The sequence below is a fragment of the Dermochelys coriacea genome, chromosome 3 (genome assembly GCF_009764565.3).
Source record: "Dermochelys coriacea isolate rDerCor1 chromosome 3, rDerCor1.pri.v4, whole genome shotgun sequence".
Classification (NCBI taxonomy): domain Eukaryota; kingdom Metazoa; phylum Chordata; order Testudines; family Dermochelyidae; genus Dermochelys; species Dermochelys coriacea.
In genome coordinates this window covers 65164660-65183810 of record NC_050070.1, presented here as the reverse complement: position 1 = coordinate 65183810, position 19151 = coordinate 65164660, and the positions used below count along the sequence as shown (strand labels likewise).

General features: G+C 41.7%; 1 protein-coding gene across 1 annotated transcript in view; it reads left to right on the top strand.

The window, feature by feature from the left end:
• Nucleotides 1–12579, top strand: part of ME1 (malic enzyme 1) — a 356730-nt gene extending 344151 nt beyond the window's left edge. The window contains exons 13-14 of the mRNA XM_038397226.2: nucleotides 7592–7690; nucleotides 12325–12579. Coding sequence (XP_038253154.1) covers nucleotides 7592–7690; nucleotides 12325–12492 — 267 coding nt within the window. The 3' untranslated portion in view covers nucleotides 12493–12579. The remainder of the gene's footprint in view (nucleotides 1–7591; nucleotides 7691–12324) is intronic.
• The last annotated feature ends 6572 nt before the right edge of the window (nucleotides 12580–19151 follow it).

Genomic DNA, 19151 nt, shown 5'->3' with positions numbered 1-19151 from the left:
ATTTTCTCTGTGATGCTTTAAACTAACAGCAGCTAACTTCTTCAAGCCTTGTATTCCCAGCAAAATCCTAACCAGTTAGATCTAAGAACAAATCAAATTAAAAACAGATCTCAAGTATTCTTCTGACAAATATAAATATACATCCTTTTTTATCAAAGAGCTTGTTTCCCTTCGGGGAAAAAAGCAAACCACTCGTTGTTAAGGGGGAAACCAAAATAAAATAAAATACACAGGATTATATTTTCTATTCCTAATTATTGTGGCTCCCTCTAGTGGATGTTTAGTGGCCAATACGCTTTTCAAGTTCAATTTAAAATGCTGATAGTTTGATAGCAATAGTTTGCATGTATGTGGATGTACTGGGTATATAACCTGCCCTTGACTTGTCCAGCATTCCCTCTTTCAACAGACTTTAAAATAAGTGTGTGTAAATGAGAGTTAAGCACATGATTCCTCTATTTATTTGGAGTTACTATAATGTTACCCCTTTTTAGCCTGATATTAGCCAATAGTTAGGGCCTTTGGAGGTTGTTTCCACTAAGGCTATGTCTTCACTACTGCGGTAAGTCTACCTACGCTATACAACTCCAGCTACGAGAATAACAAAACTGGAGTCAGTGTACCTTAGGTCGAGTTATCACGGGGTCTACACCACGGGGGGTCAATGGAAGAAACACTCCTGTTGACTTGCCTTACTCTTCTTGTTGGGGGCAGAGTACAGGGGTCGACTGGAGAGTGATCTGCTCTTGATTTGGCGGGTTTTCACTAGACCCACTAAATCAACCGCTGTTGGATCAATCTCAGAGCGTTGATCCCATCTGTAGTGTAGACATAGCCTAAGTGAAGAAACTGAAGTTAGATATTTCTTTGATGCAATCTTGTTCATTTACAAAGAATGTACACAAAGTCCTGTTTCCCTGGACACAGTAGGAAAGAGGAGAGCTTTTTTTCTCACTGTTCCTCCAAGTCTCTCTTTCCAGCCAGCACTCATCTTAAAGAGCACTCACTCTGGGCTTGCTTTCTGCTTCTCTTGTTGTCTCCTTGGAAAGCTGCTTTCTTTATCTTCTTCTGACTCACTGACGCACACAGCTCCACCAAACAGTACTCCACCCACAGTATCACTACAAAAGTTTTTTTTCTCCTGCTGATAATAGCTCATCTTAACTAATTAGCTTCTCACTGTTTGTATGGTAACTTTCAACTTATCTCTTACTATATGTTCAATTCTATGCATCCGATGAAGTGGGCTGTAGCCCACAAAAGCTTATGCTCTAATAAATTTGTTAGTCTCTAAGGTGCCACAAGTACTCCTGTTCTTTTTGCGGGTACAGACTAACACGGCTGCTACTCTGAAACGAGCTCAGTGACTGCAGTGAAATTTGTAACTGTCCATAGATCAAAGAGACTACCTGTGGGCTACCCAATCTACAGCATAACAACAACATTTGAAAGCCTAATGTTATCTAAAATCAAATTCAATTCAATGCTATGACTCAAGACAGACGACAAAGCTCTAGAAAGGCAAGGTGAATGAGGTAATATCTTTTATTGGACCAACTTCTGTTGGGGAAATAGATAAGCTTTTGAGCTACTCAGAGCTCTTCTTCAAGTCTGGGAAAGGTACGCAGAGCATCACAGCTAAATACAAGGTGGAACCGATTGTTCAGCACAAGTAGTTAACACTGATATATTCCAACAGACCATTCAAGGTGAAGTAGCCTGTTGATACCCCTGCAGTCATAGGTCAAAAGAGGGGGATTAGTGGGTTACAGATTGTTGTAATAAGCCCTAAATCCAGTGTCTCTATTCAGACCATGATTTTTAGTGCCTGGTTAGTGTTGCCAATTTTGGTTGGATGTATTCTTGCAGGTTTCATCATATGACAAATCTTTAATTAAAGATTAATCTTTAATTCCTGAAGACTCCAAGGACAATCCTGGAGAGTTGGGAACCCTATAACCTAGCAAATTTATGAATTTAAGCAACCAGGCTTAACTTTTGAAGGTGTTGTGCCAGTTTCCTTTGAGGACAAAGATTGAGAAGTCATAGTAGGAGTGATTGTTTTGTGAAAAGTGTTCACCCATGAGTGATATGGTATTTATCTCTATCATTTTTCTGTGTGAGTTAATTCGAGAGCATAGTCATTGTCTCATTTCACCCACATAGTTGTTATTGGGGAATTTAGTGCACTGGGGTAGGTACACCACATGTAATAGGCATGTGTAGGACCCATGGATTTTGAAAGGTGTTGTGGGGGCTATTGATCATTGTACCAGTGAAGATATGTCTGCATATTTTAAATCTATTGTTATGCCAGGTTCAGCTGCTACTTTGAGTTGCTGGGTCTTGGTCTGTGGAGAGCGCGCCTCTGTTGATGAGGTTGTGGGGTTGTTTGAAGGCCAGAAGAAGGTGTTCAAGAAAGATTTATTTCTTTCAAGGTGTGGTCTCCATACAGTATAGGTTACAGCTGTTTAATGATACCCGTATGGGAATTCCAGTGTGCAGTGGTAGGTGACAACTAGGGGTGTGCAGTCGGAGGTGTTTTTTCCCCCTGTATTGAAGCAGGTTCTCTTGGGGTATTTGGGTGGCCTGTTCCATGATGTGATATACTTCTCTGGTGGAGTGCCCTTGTTTGGTGAAGGCAGTTTTAAGTACATTAAGGTCTGTATCCCAGATTTTCTCCTCAGAGCATATTCTGTGGTTTCTGAGGGCCTGGTGTAGATTTATTGGGTGTAGTTACTGGATCTGTGGAGGTAGTGTGATGATCCATGAGATTCTTGTATATAATTGTCTGCAGGGTTCATTGTTGAAGCTGATTGTAGTGTCCAGGAAGTTGATGCTAGTCTGGAGTGTTCTAGTGTTAAATAAAGCTCTAGGTTACTTTCTTTTTCAGGTATGTGTCAATGTGGATTCCACTGTAGGTATGCATGTGCCCCAAGCATGTGAATTTGGAATCTTTGCATACACCCTGAGCCTCCTCATGCTCAGTGTGAAGACATAAAGGGTGAAGCAGCCCTGACCCTCCCTCAGTTCCCTCTTACCACCCAGGCCAGCAAGACAGAACCTAGACTGTCTCTAACCTGCTTCTCACTGTCAGAATTCTTCCCCAGTGAAAACCATTTTTCTTCAAATTCATACAAGGAAGAAATGCTTGATTTTTGTTGCATGCTCCCCCACTCTACCCCTCAAAAAAGCAGCAGTCAGGACAGACCCTGTGTGAACAGCAAGGCAAGGCACTTTGCACTGACTGCTAGCTCTGGCAGTTTCAAAACCTACCAGGTTCAACTCCGTCCTTCCTTCAATGGACTAATACCTATCATAGATTAACACAGGAATGCCTGTTCTGTCTCATAGAAGCACATCTCCCAGACAAGCATGCTATCTGCTGCTCCTTTTCAGCATTCAGGAAATTCCAAGAGACAAGGCTCAAACTACACTGTAGGAGCAATCCATGAGGATAGCCACAGATCCAGGAATGGAGACATCCCCTGTATATGAACAGAGGATTTTGTCTTTGGGGAGTGTCCCACTGACTGTGAACCACACCCCTAGTACCAGCAGGGAAAGGAAGATGAAGAGGGTGCACACTACCTGAGCACTGAATGCCTCAGTGCCGACTATGGCACCAGCTCCAGAGAAGAGAGACCCATCACTGTCTTTTGGAGCAAAAAGGCTTGCCTGCACTCAATGCAAACACAGCTGAGAATGGGCAACACATCCATCCCCCAGAGAGAACTCTGGACCGAGAAAGCAGGTCTCAAAATACTCAACACCAATGAAGGATAGCACCAAGATTCCAGTAGCGACACCTAGGTTAAGGGAGACAGCCTCACCTGTGCCAGCATTGACATCAAGACCAGTGATGGCCCTGGATCCAGAGCAAGAAATCCCAATTTCCTGATACTGAGAACTCTTAGATGAACCTCCTTCACTGCTCTCCTTGGCACTGGACCCAGAGACAGAATCCTTTCCAGTAGTGAGATATGCCTTTGACAAGCCCCCCCCCCTTGCTCTTCCCAGCACCAGATATAGCATTAGCACAGGCTTTAATGCAGGTGTGACGGGTTGGATCACAGAAAGCCCCTTGGGGCTGCCAATTGATTTGCCAAGACTACTTCTGCCCCTGCTTTCCCTGCCCTCCCAGCTTGGGACTTCAGTGCCTTGCCTGGTTTGAGCCAGACCCGCTAGCCTACTGCAAACCCAGACCCAGGTCTGAACCATGTCCCTTAACAGCTGTAGGCTTAAACTGAAAGCCGCTTAAGAAGTGTTCCTGTCTTTAACACTCAAATGCCCAACTCCCAATGGGGTCCAAACCCCAAATAAATCCGTTTTACTCTGTATAAAGCTTATACAGGATAAACTCATAAATGGTTTGCCTTCTATAACACTGATAGAGAGAGATGCACAGCTGTTTGCCTCTCCTCCCCCCAGTATTAATTTATATTCTGGGTTAATTAATAAGTAAAAAGTGATATTTAAATACAGAAAGTAAGATTTAAGTGGTTCCAAGTAATAGCAGACAGAACAAAGTGAATTACCAAGCAAAATAAAATAGAACACGCAAGTCTGTCTAATACAGTAAGAAAACTGAATACAGATAAAAACCTCACCTTCAGAGGAATTCCAGTAAGTTTCCTTTTACAGACTAGTCTCCTTCTAGTCTGGGTCCAGCAATTACTCACACTCCCTGTAGTTACTGTCCTTTGTGCCAGTTTCTTTCAGGTATCCGTGGGGGTGGAGAGGCTATCTTTTTAGCCATCTGAAGACAAATGGAGGGGTCTCCCTGGGATTTAAATAGACTCTCTTGAGGGTGGACACCCCCTCCTCTCTCCTATGCAAAGTCAAGCTCCGAGGTGGTGTTTTGGAGTCACATGGGCTAGTCACATGTCCATGCATGACTCAGTTTTTACAGGCAGCAGCCATTGTCCACGTGCTATCTTGAACGTCCTTATGTAGACTTCTTATGTGGATTGCAGCCTTCCAAGATCCATTGTTCCTTAAGTGCTTCTTGATTGGGCACTTAACTTGCCAATTCATTTCTAAAGAAACTGATCAAATGCCTTACTAAGGCTATTTAAAATCAAACAAGTATACAGCCAATATTCATAACTTCGAATACAATAATGACACATGCATACAAATAGGATTAATAGATTCAGTAGATCGTAACCTTTACATAGATATGCTACATGGCATGTGTAGCATATTCCAGTTATGTCATATGTACATTCATAAACATATTTCCATAAAGCCTTATGGGGTGCACCATCACAGCAGGGCCCACTACCCAATGGAGCCAAAACCACATCCACTGCCACAGAGAGATTTCTCCTGTCACCAGGCAATTATTTTCCCCCTGACTTGAGCAGGGAACCATCATCTAAAAGATGTGGATAATACCTGCAAGGATATCTGGAAGTCATGCGGTACTGAATCCCAGTCCAGGACAGGCCACCCATGATTGGACTGGTACCAACACAACCTGTCAACTTGGCTTTACTGGCCCTATCGAAGCCTGCCCTCTAATAGACTGTGGCGTGGAACACCTTCACATGTCTGGATTAAAAGAAGGTGGTCTCGGTCGCCACCAGCATTGCTGGTTAGAGTATCCTCACCAGAACAGGCAGGATCCTTTGAGAACATGGCAGAAGCAAGGGAGACACTCCAGCTTCCCTCTGCTCTGAAGGAACCCTCTATAGTCGAAGCAATCATCTTGGCTCCAACACTATCCAATGTTGCCTTTAGGGCTTTCCAGGAGTTGTTATTGAGGATAGCTGGGACCCTTGGCATCAAAATGATGGTGATCCAAGAAAACACATACAAGCTATTCAAAATTCCAACCTATTCAGTGTCTGCAAGAATCAGTCTTCTGATTGATGAAGGCATCTTTGACCTAGCGGAGGGTCTGTGACACACCTCTTCCTTGCTTGGCCCACCATCAAAGCAGATGGAAAAACGATACCAGGTTCTACCCAAAGGCTTTGAGCACTTCTGTCCCCATCTTACATTACATCGTTATCTCCACCATCCAGGAGAAAACCAGATCAAAAGGGTCTCCTAAAAGGGGCACTCTTAAAGACAAGGATCCCAAAAAGCTGAACCTTTTCTGCCAAAAGGTATCTCCTTGGTATCTCTCCAGTTTCTCATCGCGAACTGTCAGATGGCATTTTAGAAATACAACTTCCTGATGTGGAAGATGGAGACCCCTTTCCTAACTTGGCTGCCACAGGATTGCAGGGAAGATCATCAATGAGGGCCATCAAGTGGCAAATTTTTGGGTGGCCACAGCAGTCACTATGATCTGGGCCTCCTGGCTTCAGGAATCCAGGATACCAAGGGGTCCAAGCCACAATTCAGGACTTACCCTTTGAGGCCATGGACTTATTTAGTACAAACAGATGGTGTTATATTTCCTCAAAGATTCAAGAGCAACACTCAGATCCCTATGAATATACACCTTGGCACTGTATCGCAAGCCCTTCTGGGACCAGCCACCCCAGAGGCAGAGTGTGCCATTGTTCTGTAACAGTCACCATCCTGAATATCTCCCTAGAAAGTGATACATCAGGAAGTTCTGACAGGTTTCAATTGTGCCCTCTTGCTTGTGCCTCCTGGTGAACTACCCCATTCCTAGTCATCAGGAAAGATTCTACTATAGCAAGGACTCACCTACTCCAAGACAGGTTCCTCACACTCCAGTCATTACTGGTTGCAATGATTTTATACACGATAATAACAGTACAGACCTGCCTTACAATGTTAGGCCATATGTTCACATGTACATAAGTGTTGCCACTTGCCAAAATTTGCCTGAGACCACTATGGTTCTGGCTCAGATCAGCATATTCCCTGCAAAGAATCACATAGCTCCATCCCATGTACTCACAACACTGATCTGGTTACTACGTCCCAACTTTGCAGATCTCAGATATTGGTATGTTGTGGAAGCCTGCTGAGGATGCTACTTGATCACTGGTGGAGTGAGCTCTAATAGTGAGAGAGGTGCATATATTGTGTTATCCATTTTAAGAGTCTCTCTTTAAGAGTTGGATGAAACGGCTTGACCTTTAGACCAGTCAGCTATAACCACAAATAGACGTGGGGCCATTCTGAAAGATTTGGTCCTGTCAGAATAATACTGAACATATCCAGGTTCTGGAGCTTCTTCTCCTCTTGTATGGCGTGTGGTTTTGGAAAGAACACAGGTAGGTTGATGGATTGATTCAAATGAAATTCAGAAGCCACCTTGGTAAGGAATTTGGTTTGAGGTCTCAGTACCACATAGTCTCTGTGAAACACAGTTTATACAGAGGAAGATAACAAATAAAGTAGTAAGAAAACAAAAGCACAGGAATAACTACAAGTCAATACACATTTAAAGAAAATATGAAAATACATGCATCTATTTAATGGCAACTTTATTTTCTACAAAATATTACATTTAATAACTGTGACCAGCAGTGCTGTGTAGAGAACTTTGTATCTGGCAAAATCAGAAAGTGTACTTACTACGAAAGTTACTTTTGAACTGATTTACTGTAAAGTAGGCTTGTGGGTTTAAAATTAAATCTACTTTCTGCTTTATTTCTAGGTGATAGCTCAACAGGTTTCAAAGAAACATTTAGATGAGGGTCGTCTCTACCCTCCATTAGTCACTATTCGAGATGTGTCACTGAAAATTGCTGTGAAGGTAAGTGATTTCAGTTCATTCTGCAGTCTCTTTCTACTACCCACACACTTGGCATATGTTAAAATTAGATTAGGTGAAGTAAAATATTTTCAGAATTCATTACTCATTTTAAAATCAATCTTGATATGAAGCAAGCAGAGTGTATTTTAAAATTTCAAATTCATACAGTTCAGGCATAGGAGTGAAGGAAATGAAAATATTTTATACTCAGTGTTTTATTACAGGTGACTACAGTAGAATGATGTTTCTACTGCTCTCTCTGTACCACCTGCTTAGTTGCATGTACTGTTCACAGCACCTGATCCATGAAGATTGGAGCCATGAAATCCTATACTGTCAATAGTTTTCTATCCTTTAGTTGCCTTTCAGGAGAATAAATGCCTTCTCACATGCCAGCCTCCTCCTCCTTTTGGCCTACTGCTGCTTGATTTTGTCCCAATCCTCCTTATCTGGACCCATTAGAACAAATAGGTTTTTTTTTTTTTTTTTTGTGAAGTCAAATGTTCTTCATGGATTTTGCCAAATTGACTCCACTATGTCGGTAGCTTATAAAGTGCCCAAAGTAATTTGATAACCCATAGATTTGACAGCACTGAAAAATAACAGACTTAGCCTCAGTTCTACCTTCCCTGTGGCTTTTTGTCTCCCATGAGTTCTCAGTTTTATTTCTGAGTGGGTTATCATGCTATAGATAATCCCATTTACTGAACAGCCTTTTGGAAGAGCAATGTTGTCAATAGCTCCCTATCTGTGGAATGGTTCCCTTTGATTCATTTGGTAACAGGATCCCAGGTACATATAAAAAGCCTTGTTGTAGTTCAATTCTTTTCAGGCTGATGATAGCTGTGTTCCATAGATGTCAAAACATCTCTAAGCAGACTTCTCAGGCTAAAATCAGACTGCCTTTGTGCTTGTCAAATCCTTTCAAAAAGTGATGGAAACTCTCCTCCTCTATTCACTGTGACAGAATTAATCTTTTTAACTTAGGTGCAAAATTTAATGGAAAAAAATTGAAAATGTATAACTTGATTGATTCATTTCTGGTCTGATCTCTCTCCTAGTTGGAGCTATGCTCTAGGAATTATTTTGGGGAAGTTCTATGGCTTGTGTTATACTGGAAACCAGACTAGGTGATCACTGTAGTCCCTTCTGGCCTTCAAATCTATGAAGGCTTGGGCTGTGCCTATTTTCCAGCAAATACTGGAAGCAGTTCAGGCTTGTAGGCAGGGCTCGGCCACATCTTTCTGTCTTTAAGCTAGATTAACATTTTCCAAAGATGTATTGAAATACTGAATTTCTATTAGGAGAGACATTTAAACTTTAACAGTAATGACTTATTCAATGGTGTTAATTGTATGCATGGACCCAAAGAGGACCTCTTGTGAAAATGCCCAAAGAACTTCAAAGGGGGCAGGTTGGGTCAATTCAAGGTCAATCCCTGAAAGCAAATCACAAGGTAACAGCTGTCCCATTTGGGATCATAGCCACTCCCCAAGCCTAAGACATTTGTGATATAGAGAGGCAGCAATAAGAAGGAGAAAGAAGATGGTTTGCCCTTCCCTAGAAATAGGAGGTTTAATCTGTTTGGGGAGTAAAGAATGCTGCATGTTGGGGGTGGGAGGAAGAGAGAGAGAGAGAGCACGTGCACAGACACACAGATTTTCTCACCCAGCTGATGCCCTTTCTGTTCAAGAGGCCACTGTGGAAAATGAGTGGGTTCAGATTTCTTCTGAATTCAGTTTTTCTGTAGCCATGTATGCTTTGGTTATGCACAAGGCACTTCATGTTTGGTTTTCATTTAAAATTTCCCAGGAATGTAATGAGGCTTATAACAAAACTTGAAGAATCGGTGAAAATTGGTGGGGGGAAAAACTTCAATTTTCTGGGTTAATATTGGGGGATGGGACAGAAAAAAAGCAACAAATAGAGAAAGGGAAGATTATTCTGACCCAGCTCCCTCCTCTGGAAGGAGAGATGGCATCTTGGTAATCTGGGTAGCCTGGGTTACTAAGCCAGAGTTGGTCTGGAAGTGGAGAACATAAGGGTGCCATCTTCTAAGGCCTCCCTCCTCTAGCTCTTCTGCTTCCAGGCCCGCTCCAGAAGGAGAGATGGTGGCTCTGGCACCTAGGCCATCCAGGTTACTGAGCCACCTTCTCTCCTCCTGGGAGCAGAGAATTGGGTCTGGAAATTTTACCAAGTTTTGCTGAGTTTTTTTTAGGACTCAAGTACTGACATACACCTGCACATCCATGGATATCTTCCACTATGTTGTCTGTCTTTAAGTGGCTCACATTTACTTTGACTAATTGATTAATAATAAACATTTCTACTTAATGTAGTATATTAGATTTTCTTATACATGAAAATACCAATTATGTTGTCAGTGGTCCAAAATTCGGGTGAAAATTAGTAAAAAATACAAATAACTTTTGTCCAACCTGGGAATTTTTTGGTTAAAAACCAGCAGAAACCAAAAAAGAAAGACCTTAATAATGCAGAACTTGATTCAACTAGCTATGGAGAAGTTAGAAGCTTTTAATCAGCATTTAATCAGGTGCTTTTTCCAATCATCACTAAAACAAAGGCCACACACTGGTGTAGGATCAAAACTCACCATTTCTTGGAGATTTAGCTTTACTAAGAAAGATATATTGTCAATTATGGCAAACTTTAACAGCTCTAGTCACATCTAGTGGCTGTTGAGCTTTTAAGCAAAATGAAGCAAGAAATATTTCATCTGAAAAGGAAAAGTTAACCTTGACAAAAGATGATCAAAGTACAAAGCATTACCTTATTCGTATAGAGAAGGCTTGTATCTTCTTAAAAGCAGAGATTTCACTTCTTTCTTCCTTCTGTGAAGGGGGGACTGTTTTGCCCACTGCCGCCATAAAAGCTAGGATGTTACTGGATAAAAGGGAGCAATCCATTTGCACCACCAGAGATAAACTTGCAAGAGATACTGGGGGAATTTTGCACCAAAAAATCCAAAATTCTGCATATTTTGTCAAAATAGTGCAATATAATTACACAAGTTACACTTATTTTGGTAATTTATTTAAACTACCACACAGGAAAAAAAAAATCACAGTAACTGTTCAGCATTTCCTAAACACATGAAAGTTACAAATAGTTGGTAACCAATACCTTGCATTCCAGTTATAATCCAGGATTTTCATTTAAAATTACCTTACTTTTATTTTGGTGTTTAAAGTTACATTCTACTTTACAGAACACCAAATTGCTCAGACTTCCACACATGAAAGTCATACAGTTTTTTGCTAATCATTGTCCTGCAATTTTTTTAAATAGTTAAGTACAACAGATCCCGAGCTGTAATCTAACCCCATTGTGCCTCTCTGGCACAGGAAAAAAAGTGAGAACACATAGACCTTCCTAGAAAAAAAGAAAAGGAGTACTTGTGGCACCTTAGAGACTAACAAATTTAGTCTCTAAGGTGCCGCAAGTACTCCTTTCCTTTTTGCGGATACAGACTAACACGGCTACTACTCTGAAACCAGACCTTCCTAGCTGAGGATTCAGTTACTCATTTACAATAAGGCTCCTTTACACCACTCTAAAACAACGAGGAGTCCGGTGGCACCTTAAAGACTAACAGACTTATTTGGGTATAAGCTTTTGTGGGTAAAAATTCCAGTTCCTCAGATGCATGGAAGATGCATCTGAAGAAGTGGGATTTTTACCCACAAAAGCTTATACCCAAATAAATCTGTTAGTCTTTAAGGTGCCACCGGACTCCTTGTTGTTTTTGTGGATACAGGCTAACATGGATGCCCCTCTGATACTTTACACCTCTCTGGCAAGGTAAGCATCTGATGAAGTGAGCTGCAGCTCACGAAAGCTTATGTTCAAATAAATTTGTTAGTCTCTAAGGTGCCACAAATACTCCTTTTCTTTTTTGCGAATACAGACTAACATGGCTGCTACTCTGAAACCTGTTAATTGACTAAGAATGGGAACAACTAACTAACAATGGGAACAGAAGCAGTCTGCCTGCTTAGTTACATTTCTGCTCTGCCTCAGAGACAGCCTGCTTCACACAGCCCTATGCCTTCAAGCCCGGAATGCAGCAAGAGGGACAGAGTGAATCTCCCTCACTCCTTCACACACAGGCATGCGCCCAGCCCTACCCCTTTAACATGTCTCCATGGACGCACACATGCCCAGCCTCCCGCCTCCCTCCCATGGTGATCTGCTCTCTGCTGCCAGCTGCTCCCAGCAGTCGCACCCAGGCTGCTGGGAAAGGGGTGTGTGTTCCCCACAGATTTCTTTGCTCCCCCATTTTTCTGCAGGGGAGCCAAGAAATCTTCAGAAGGAATCAATTCTGCGCCCCTGCGGAGGCACAGAATTCCCCTAGGAGTAAAGAGTGAGAAGACCACAGATGCACCAACATAGCTTTTCAGAAAATTTTGCACAACCTTTGTTAATCCCTTCCTCATGATATATTGGGCCTGATCCACAACTGATGTAAATTCATATAAATCTGTTGTTTTACACCAGCAGAGGATATGGTATCTTATGTTAAATGTTGCGCTATCATCATTTCTACTCTTACTTTTGGAACAGCACTGCAATAAACTTAATAGGTAATTGTCAACTTGGTTGTGTGTTTCCAGATTGCAGAACAAGCCTACAGCAATAAGACAGCATCTTTCTATCCTGAGCCTGAAGACAAGGAAGCATTCATCCGCTCACAGGTTTATAACACTGATTATGACAACTTTGTGGTGGACTCTTATGTCTGGCCTGAGGAAGCCATGAAAATACAGACTGGAAATCTTTAATAGAAAATGAACAAGGTAGCAGTAGTTGAAAGAGTTCAAATACTTATTACTTTTTTGTCTGTTAAATCTATAAATTGCTAGTTTTTTTTAAAAAAAAAAACCTTTAATAGAAAATGAACAAGGTAGCAATAGTTGAGTTCAAATACTTAGTAGTTTTCTGTTAAATCTAAAAATTTTTTTAATATGCTGAAAACTTTTACAATTACAAAAGACTAATTTTTTCTTTAAAACTTTGTACTTTTATTTCAAATTAGTTGATTAAGCTGCTAAAATAACTACACAAGAATAAAAATCAATTTGGGCAATGGATTTCTGGCAAGTGTTTCCCTTTTTTCCTTTCATTTTCAGCTGGAATATTACAGAACATATTTATTATGGAGAATCATATCTCTATACATTTCTGACGTATTACAATAAATTGTAATAGAGGACTAAATCCTGCTCTCACTGATGCCACTAACTTCAGTGAAATCAGGATTATGTCCAAACTGACAAACAGTATGGCAGAGACTAAATAACCTAAGAATGCACAATCTGTTTTATTAAGGAAAGGCACTGTACAATTTGCATGTAAAATAGTTATATTATCTTTAAATAAAAATAATGAAAATGTTTTTGTTTTAAAACATGGTAAATGTAGAATATTTTTCCCTAGGAAAAACTGTATGTACATTTGCAATCAAGCAGGTGCAATGGCAGCTGTCAAGAGAGAGTTTTCTAATGAGAGACGCTAATGAATATCCCTTCAAAGCCTACATATAGCTCCCTCTAGTGATTGAGTGGTTTATTTGCTAATATATATTAGCTATGTTAATCTTCAGTATTCATTTCACTAAAAAGGAAGTGTCCATAGCACATGTTAAATATACAACCATGTCTTCCAAAACGTTACATAGTTTTGTGATTTATTTACCTGTTCATTTCTGTTAAATTATGTATTTGGTTTAGTTTTACATTTTTTATATCTTTTAAACTTGTACAACTTCATTCCCCCCCCCATGTGAAATAATGGCTACTTTGATATTTGGCACACTTCAGTAGTGTGGTTCTCTGACTTGAGGCTCATGAAAATCCTGTGTACTGTATATTCTGGGCATAAAGAGCCTATTAAAGGGTTGTGAATAGGACTCTTTATAACTAAATATTTTGTAGACAGCCATACTGACATTAGACATCTGTTGAGCAGGCCAGCTATGCATCTCTGTATTAAACCCTTATGTGTGCACTCTCTTTATATACAATTTATAAACCTTTGAATATTTCAGGTAGGGTATGTTAAAACACAGACTAGCAAAGCAAAAGTTTTCAGTCTTTATAACCAATTTCCAGACTATCCAAATAGTTTATCTAAGGAAAAGAAAGCTCTCCAATCATTTTTAGAGAGCAAGCACATTTTATTGTTTATTCTTTGACATTCATTGAATACATATTACCCTTTAGCACCTGGCTGTGATGTTCATTAAATTGTTCGTTTTGATTTCTTTGGCATTGTTCCTACAGTAATCCTTAAAATCTCAATGCTGAATTACAGTAATTCTCCTGACATATCGTTTCTAATGTAACTGCTGTTTTCATATCTCATTCTGTACTCTTTATTTATAAGCTCTCAAAGAGTTATGAAAATTCTTACCTGGCAATGACATTTATCCTTGTGTAGAAGGGGTTATCATTGTACACTTGCACTTAATCATGTTGAGACATCAGTCATCACCTGCATTGTTCTGGATTCATTATTGGTATAGAAATGGCATTTATTAACCAACAATTTCCCCTATACTGGATTGATGTGTCCGTCTATACCATACATGTTATCTTTTCTTAAATAAAATAAAATAAATAAAACTACTTGAAAATAATTTTTTAAAACTATCTTGAATACTAAAGTGGCTCTATCCCTCTCCCATTTAGATTTTTTGACCATCCCCATCAATTTTCTTACTTTCACTTCCCCCATTATGAAACTTTTTGTTGATTTCCAGTGGTTGAAACTTATTTTAGAGCCTTTCTATACTGTTCCTTTAAAAAAAGTATACCACTCACAATATCCTAGGAGTAGTAATGACCAACGGTCTTATCAGTGATTTAGGTTTTGTATATGATATGCATCAGCATGTACTTAGACATTTCACTAGATGGCCCGAAGTAAACCATTGGTAGAATTATCCCCCCAACAGAAATGTAAGACTTCTAGGGTAGTTTGGATAAAATAGAGAGTCTCTCTGCACAGTACCAGAAAAAGGAATTGTATTGGTTCAGATGCTCAGGTTTGGCCAAGGTGCACTTGACGTAACTATGGAAGGATTGCAAAACTCGCTGTAAAATCACTTTTGTGTCCCCAGATCCTGAGCTGTTTAGTGCCAGGCTGGACCCCTTGATGATGAGGGCAGTTTAGCAGCCCAAGGAGCCAGTCCAGCAGAAAGGGTCACCAGGATACAGATACCTCAGCCATTTTTTCATGACTACATCCTGACTATGCTGACAGGCAAGAAGTGGGATGAATCATGACAGTATCGCTACCAGCCTGAAGCTCTCCCTGCATTGAAGAGAAACTCTGAAGGCTGGATTTGCTGGCTTTTTGTTTAGGCTGTTTTGTGTCACTAGAACAGCCCCAATATATCAGATTACAACAGTTTTTTTTTTTTTCCATTCGTTGTACACTATGAGATCCTGTCAGTATTTTTTTTAATTTTATCATGTCTTTCATGGTATTGGCAGCAACCATACAAAAATAGTAACATTTCTAATTAAGCAAAGAAATTTCTTAATCACCTTTACTGAAAGACCTGAAATATTGCTATACATTTCAATTTAGTTGCTATTTTGAAAAATAGCAAAATATTCATTTCAAACATGGTCATGTGTATCTTACTTCAGATAGGTCAGACCCAGTTAAAGTAGACATTGGTTAATAATTCTCTGGTGTGCTACACGCTCCTAAAAGACAGTGTTTCACGTATATGCAATTCACCTAGAACTGATACCATAACCGAGTGGTCTGATTCAATTCGCTTAAGTTAATTTTTACAGCTCAATGGCACATCTGATTCCTATGCTGTTCCTTGGAAAAACGAAGCAGCAAAGACAGTGCCTCAGTCGTTCCTGACGCACAGACACTTGTATTGTTCAGAAGCATTCTTCTAGCTCAATACACAGTAGATCAATGGCATGACATTTACTGTGATACTCCACCATCAATGGGAATGCACAAAGAAATCAAATTTCTGAGATTTATCTTATTTAAATGTATTACATTACACAAATTTGTTAGTCTCTAAGGTGCCACAAGTACTCCTTTTCTTATTACACACATACTGCTGCAGGTGAAAGACTGCCATCTAGTGCCACCTTAGAGACTAACAAATTTATTAGAGCATAAGCTTTCGTGGGCTACAGCCCACTTTATCAGATGCATAGAATGGAACATATATATGTTCGTTCACACATACAGATAAGTTGGAAGTTACCATACAAACTGTGAGAGGCTAATTAGTTAAGATGCACTATTATCAGCAGGAGAGAAAAACTTTTGTAGTGATAATCAAGATGGCCCATTTAGACAGTTGACAAGAAGGTGTGAGAATACTTAAGGAAATAGATTCAATATGTGTAATGACCTCACAGTTTGTATGGTAACTTCCAATTCATCTGTGTATATAAATATTGTGACAAAGCTCTGCCTTGCCTCCGTGGGTCCCGCGTTTCCTGATGGATTTCGCTAGCCCCACTGTGAGCCTCCACATAACCCTTCTTTCTCTAGAGACGGGTCACAATCTACTGAGCCATTTTCATCATAAGCCAGCAAGGGAGGTGAGGAGAAGTTATCCTTCCTTGCACAGTCTCTGTTGTCTCCCAGTCTCAGTGATTAATCAGGGGGCAAAGGTGGAAGGTGGGGGGGAGCCCAGGCCCACCCTCTACTCCGGCTCCAGCCCAGGGACCCTAATAGTAACAGCTACGGTAGCTGACCTTTTAGAAACATGACATGTACAATTCCCTGGGCTACTTCCCCCCCACAGCAGCCCTGACTTCCTCAAGCTCCACTTCACCTTATCTCAGGGCCTCCTTCCTTGTGCCTGATATGGTGTGTACTACTCAGTCTCTCCAACAGCGCAACTTCCTCCCACAGTTCCTGACATGACTAACACCCACCTGACTAACTGGGAGGCTTTTAACTAGTTTCAGCCAGCCCCTGATTGGCTTCAGGTGTCCCAATCAACCTAGCCTTCTCCCTGCCTTCTGGAAAGTTCTTAATTGGCCATAGGTGTCTTAATTGACCTGGAGCAGCTGCCATTTCACTTATCCTGGTACCAGGAATTTGTTTAGCCTGGAGCTAATATATCTATCTCCCACTACTCTTCCATAGCCATCTGGCCTTGCCCCGTCACATATCCCACCCCTGCTCAACACCATAGAATTGTGCAACTTGGGACACCAGGCACTATGTTCGTGACAAACCATCAGCGTTGCCATAGTGGCATCCAGCCCTGTGTGTATGCGGAACTGGAATGGTTGGAGGGATAAGAACCACCTGGTGACCCTTGCATTCTTTTCCTTATTCCGCTGCATCCACTGGAGGGGTGCATGGTCCATCACAAGAGTAAATTGCCGGCCTAAGAGGTAATAATACAGTGTCTCCATAGCCGTATTTCTGTTCTCTTGGGAGAAGCTTTCTGCTTAGGTAGAGGATCGGGTGTTCCTCTTCTCCCACCATTTGCGACAGAACTGCCCCCAACCCCACCTCGGAAGCATCTGTTTGTAAAATAAATTCCCTGTTAAAGTCCGGGGCTATGAGTACAGGGTCATTACAGAGGGCCATCCAAATGCTCCCTCTGCTGCATCGGTCCACTTTACCATGTCTGGACCTCGGGCCTTCACCAGGTCCGTTAGGGGACTTGCCCAAGTGGGGAAGTAGCCTACCACGCCTAGGAATGCATAGACCTGCTTCTTTCAGGTCAGCCTCTAGCTTATTCGTTTGGGACTTCACTATGCCCCTTCCCACAGTATATCCCAGGAACCTATCCTCTGCTAGCCCTATAGCGCATTTAGCGGGATTAGCAGTGAGGCCAGCCTGCCTTAAGATGCGCAGTACTGCCTCAACTTTCTCCAAGTGGGTTCCCCAGTCTGGCGTATGGATCATGACATCATCTAGGTATGCAGCTGCATAACTAGTATGGGGGCGCAGCAGCTTATCCATGAGGCGCTGGAATGTGCCTGTGGCCCCATGTAGCCCAAAAGGGAGGACGGTGTATTGGAATAGCCCATCCAGGGTGGAGAATGCTGTCTTTTCTTTCGCTTCTTTGGTCAGAGGAATCTGCCAGTACCCTTTTGTCAGATCCCGTGTAGTCAAGAATTGGGCACTACCCAGTTGATCAATCAGTTCGTTGATGCGTGGTATGGGGTATGCATCAAACTGGGATATTTCATTCAGTCGGTGAAAGTCATTACAGAATCTCATGGTACCGTCGGGTTTAGGCACTAGAACAATTGGACTGGACACTGACTGTAAGATTCTTCAATAACCCCTAATTCTAACATTTTCTTTACTTCGGCATTGATTTGTTCTCTTTTGGCTGCTGGGATTTGGTAGGGTCTCAATGTTACCTTGGCTCCAGGGATCATGCGGATATGGTGATAAGTCTCAGTCGTCCACCCTGGTTTTGTAGAGAACACATCTTGGTTGCGATTAATCATGTCTGCTGCCTTGATCTTTTGAATCGGCGTCAAGTCGGATGATATCCTCACTTGCTCGTGTAAGTTAGCCTCCTGGGGAGGGTCTCCTGTATGACTAAGCATGTCTCTCGATCGTGCCAAGGTTTTAGAAGATTGATGTGGTAAATTTGCTCCGATTTCCGGCAGCCTGGCTGCTGCACCTTATAGTTCACCTCTCCCACAGCTTCAATTACTTCATAGGGTCCCTGCCACGGGGCCAACAGTTTACTTTCTGCTGTGGGCACCAGTACCATCACCCGATCCCCTGGTTGGAACCGTCGAAGCTTCGCTTGGGGGTTATAATGGGTTCGTTGGGTCTCCTGTGCTCTCTTCAAGTGTTCCCATACAATGGGCGTAACTCAGGCTATCCGATCTCTCATCTGCAGTACATGCTCAACTATGTTCCTTCCGGGATTTGGCTCCTCTTCCCAGGACTCTCTGGCTATATCCAATATGCCCCGAAGGTGGCACCCATATAGCATTTCGAATGGAGAGAAACCCGTGGAGGCTTGCGGAACCTCCCGGATGGCGAACATGAGGTAAGACAATAGGGTATCCCAATCTTTCCCATCCCGGCTCACCACTTTCCCGATCGTGGCCTTGAGGGTTCTATTGAACCTTTCCACAAGGCCATCTGTTTGCGGGTGGTATACAGAAGTCCGTAGGGCTTGTACATGGAGCCATGAACAGAGATCTTTAATCAAGGGACACCTTTTGTGTCCAAGTTGATCAGTCAATATCTCCTTGGGTAGCCCAACCCGGGCAAATATCTGTACTACTCTTTAGCTATTGTCTTGGAAGCTGTGTTGTGTAGGGGGAACAGCTTCCAGGTACCGGGTTGCATAGTCCAGTACAACAAGCACATGTTGGTGGCCCCGAGCTGTCTTCTCTAGGGGCCCTACCAGATTTATGGCTATCCATTCGAAAGGAACCTCTATTATTGGAAGAGGTAT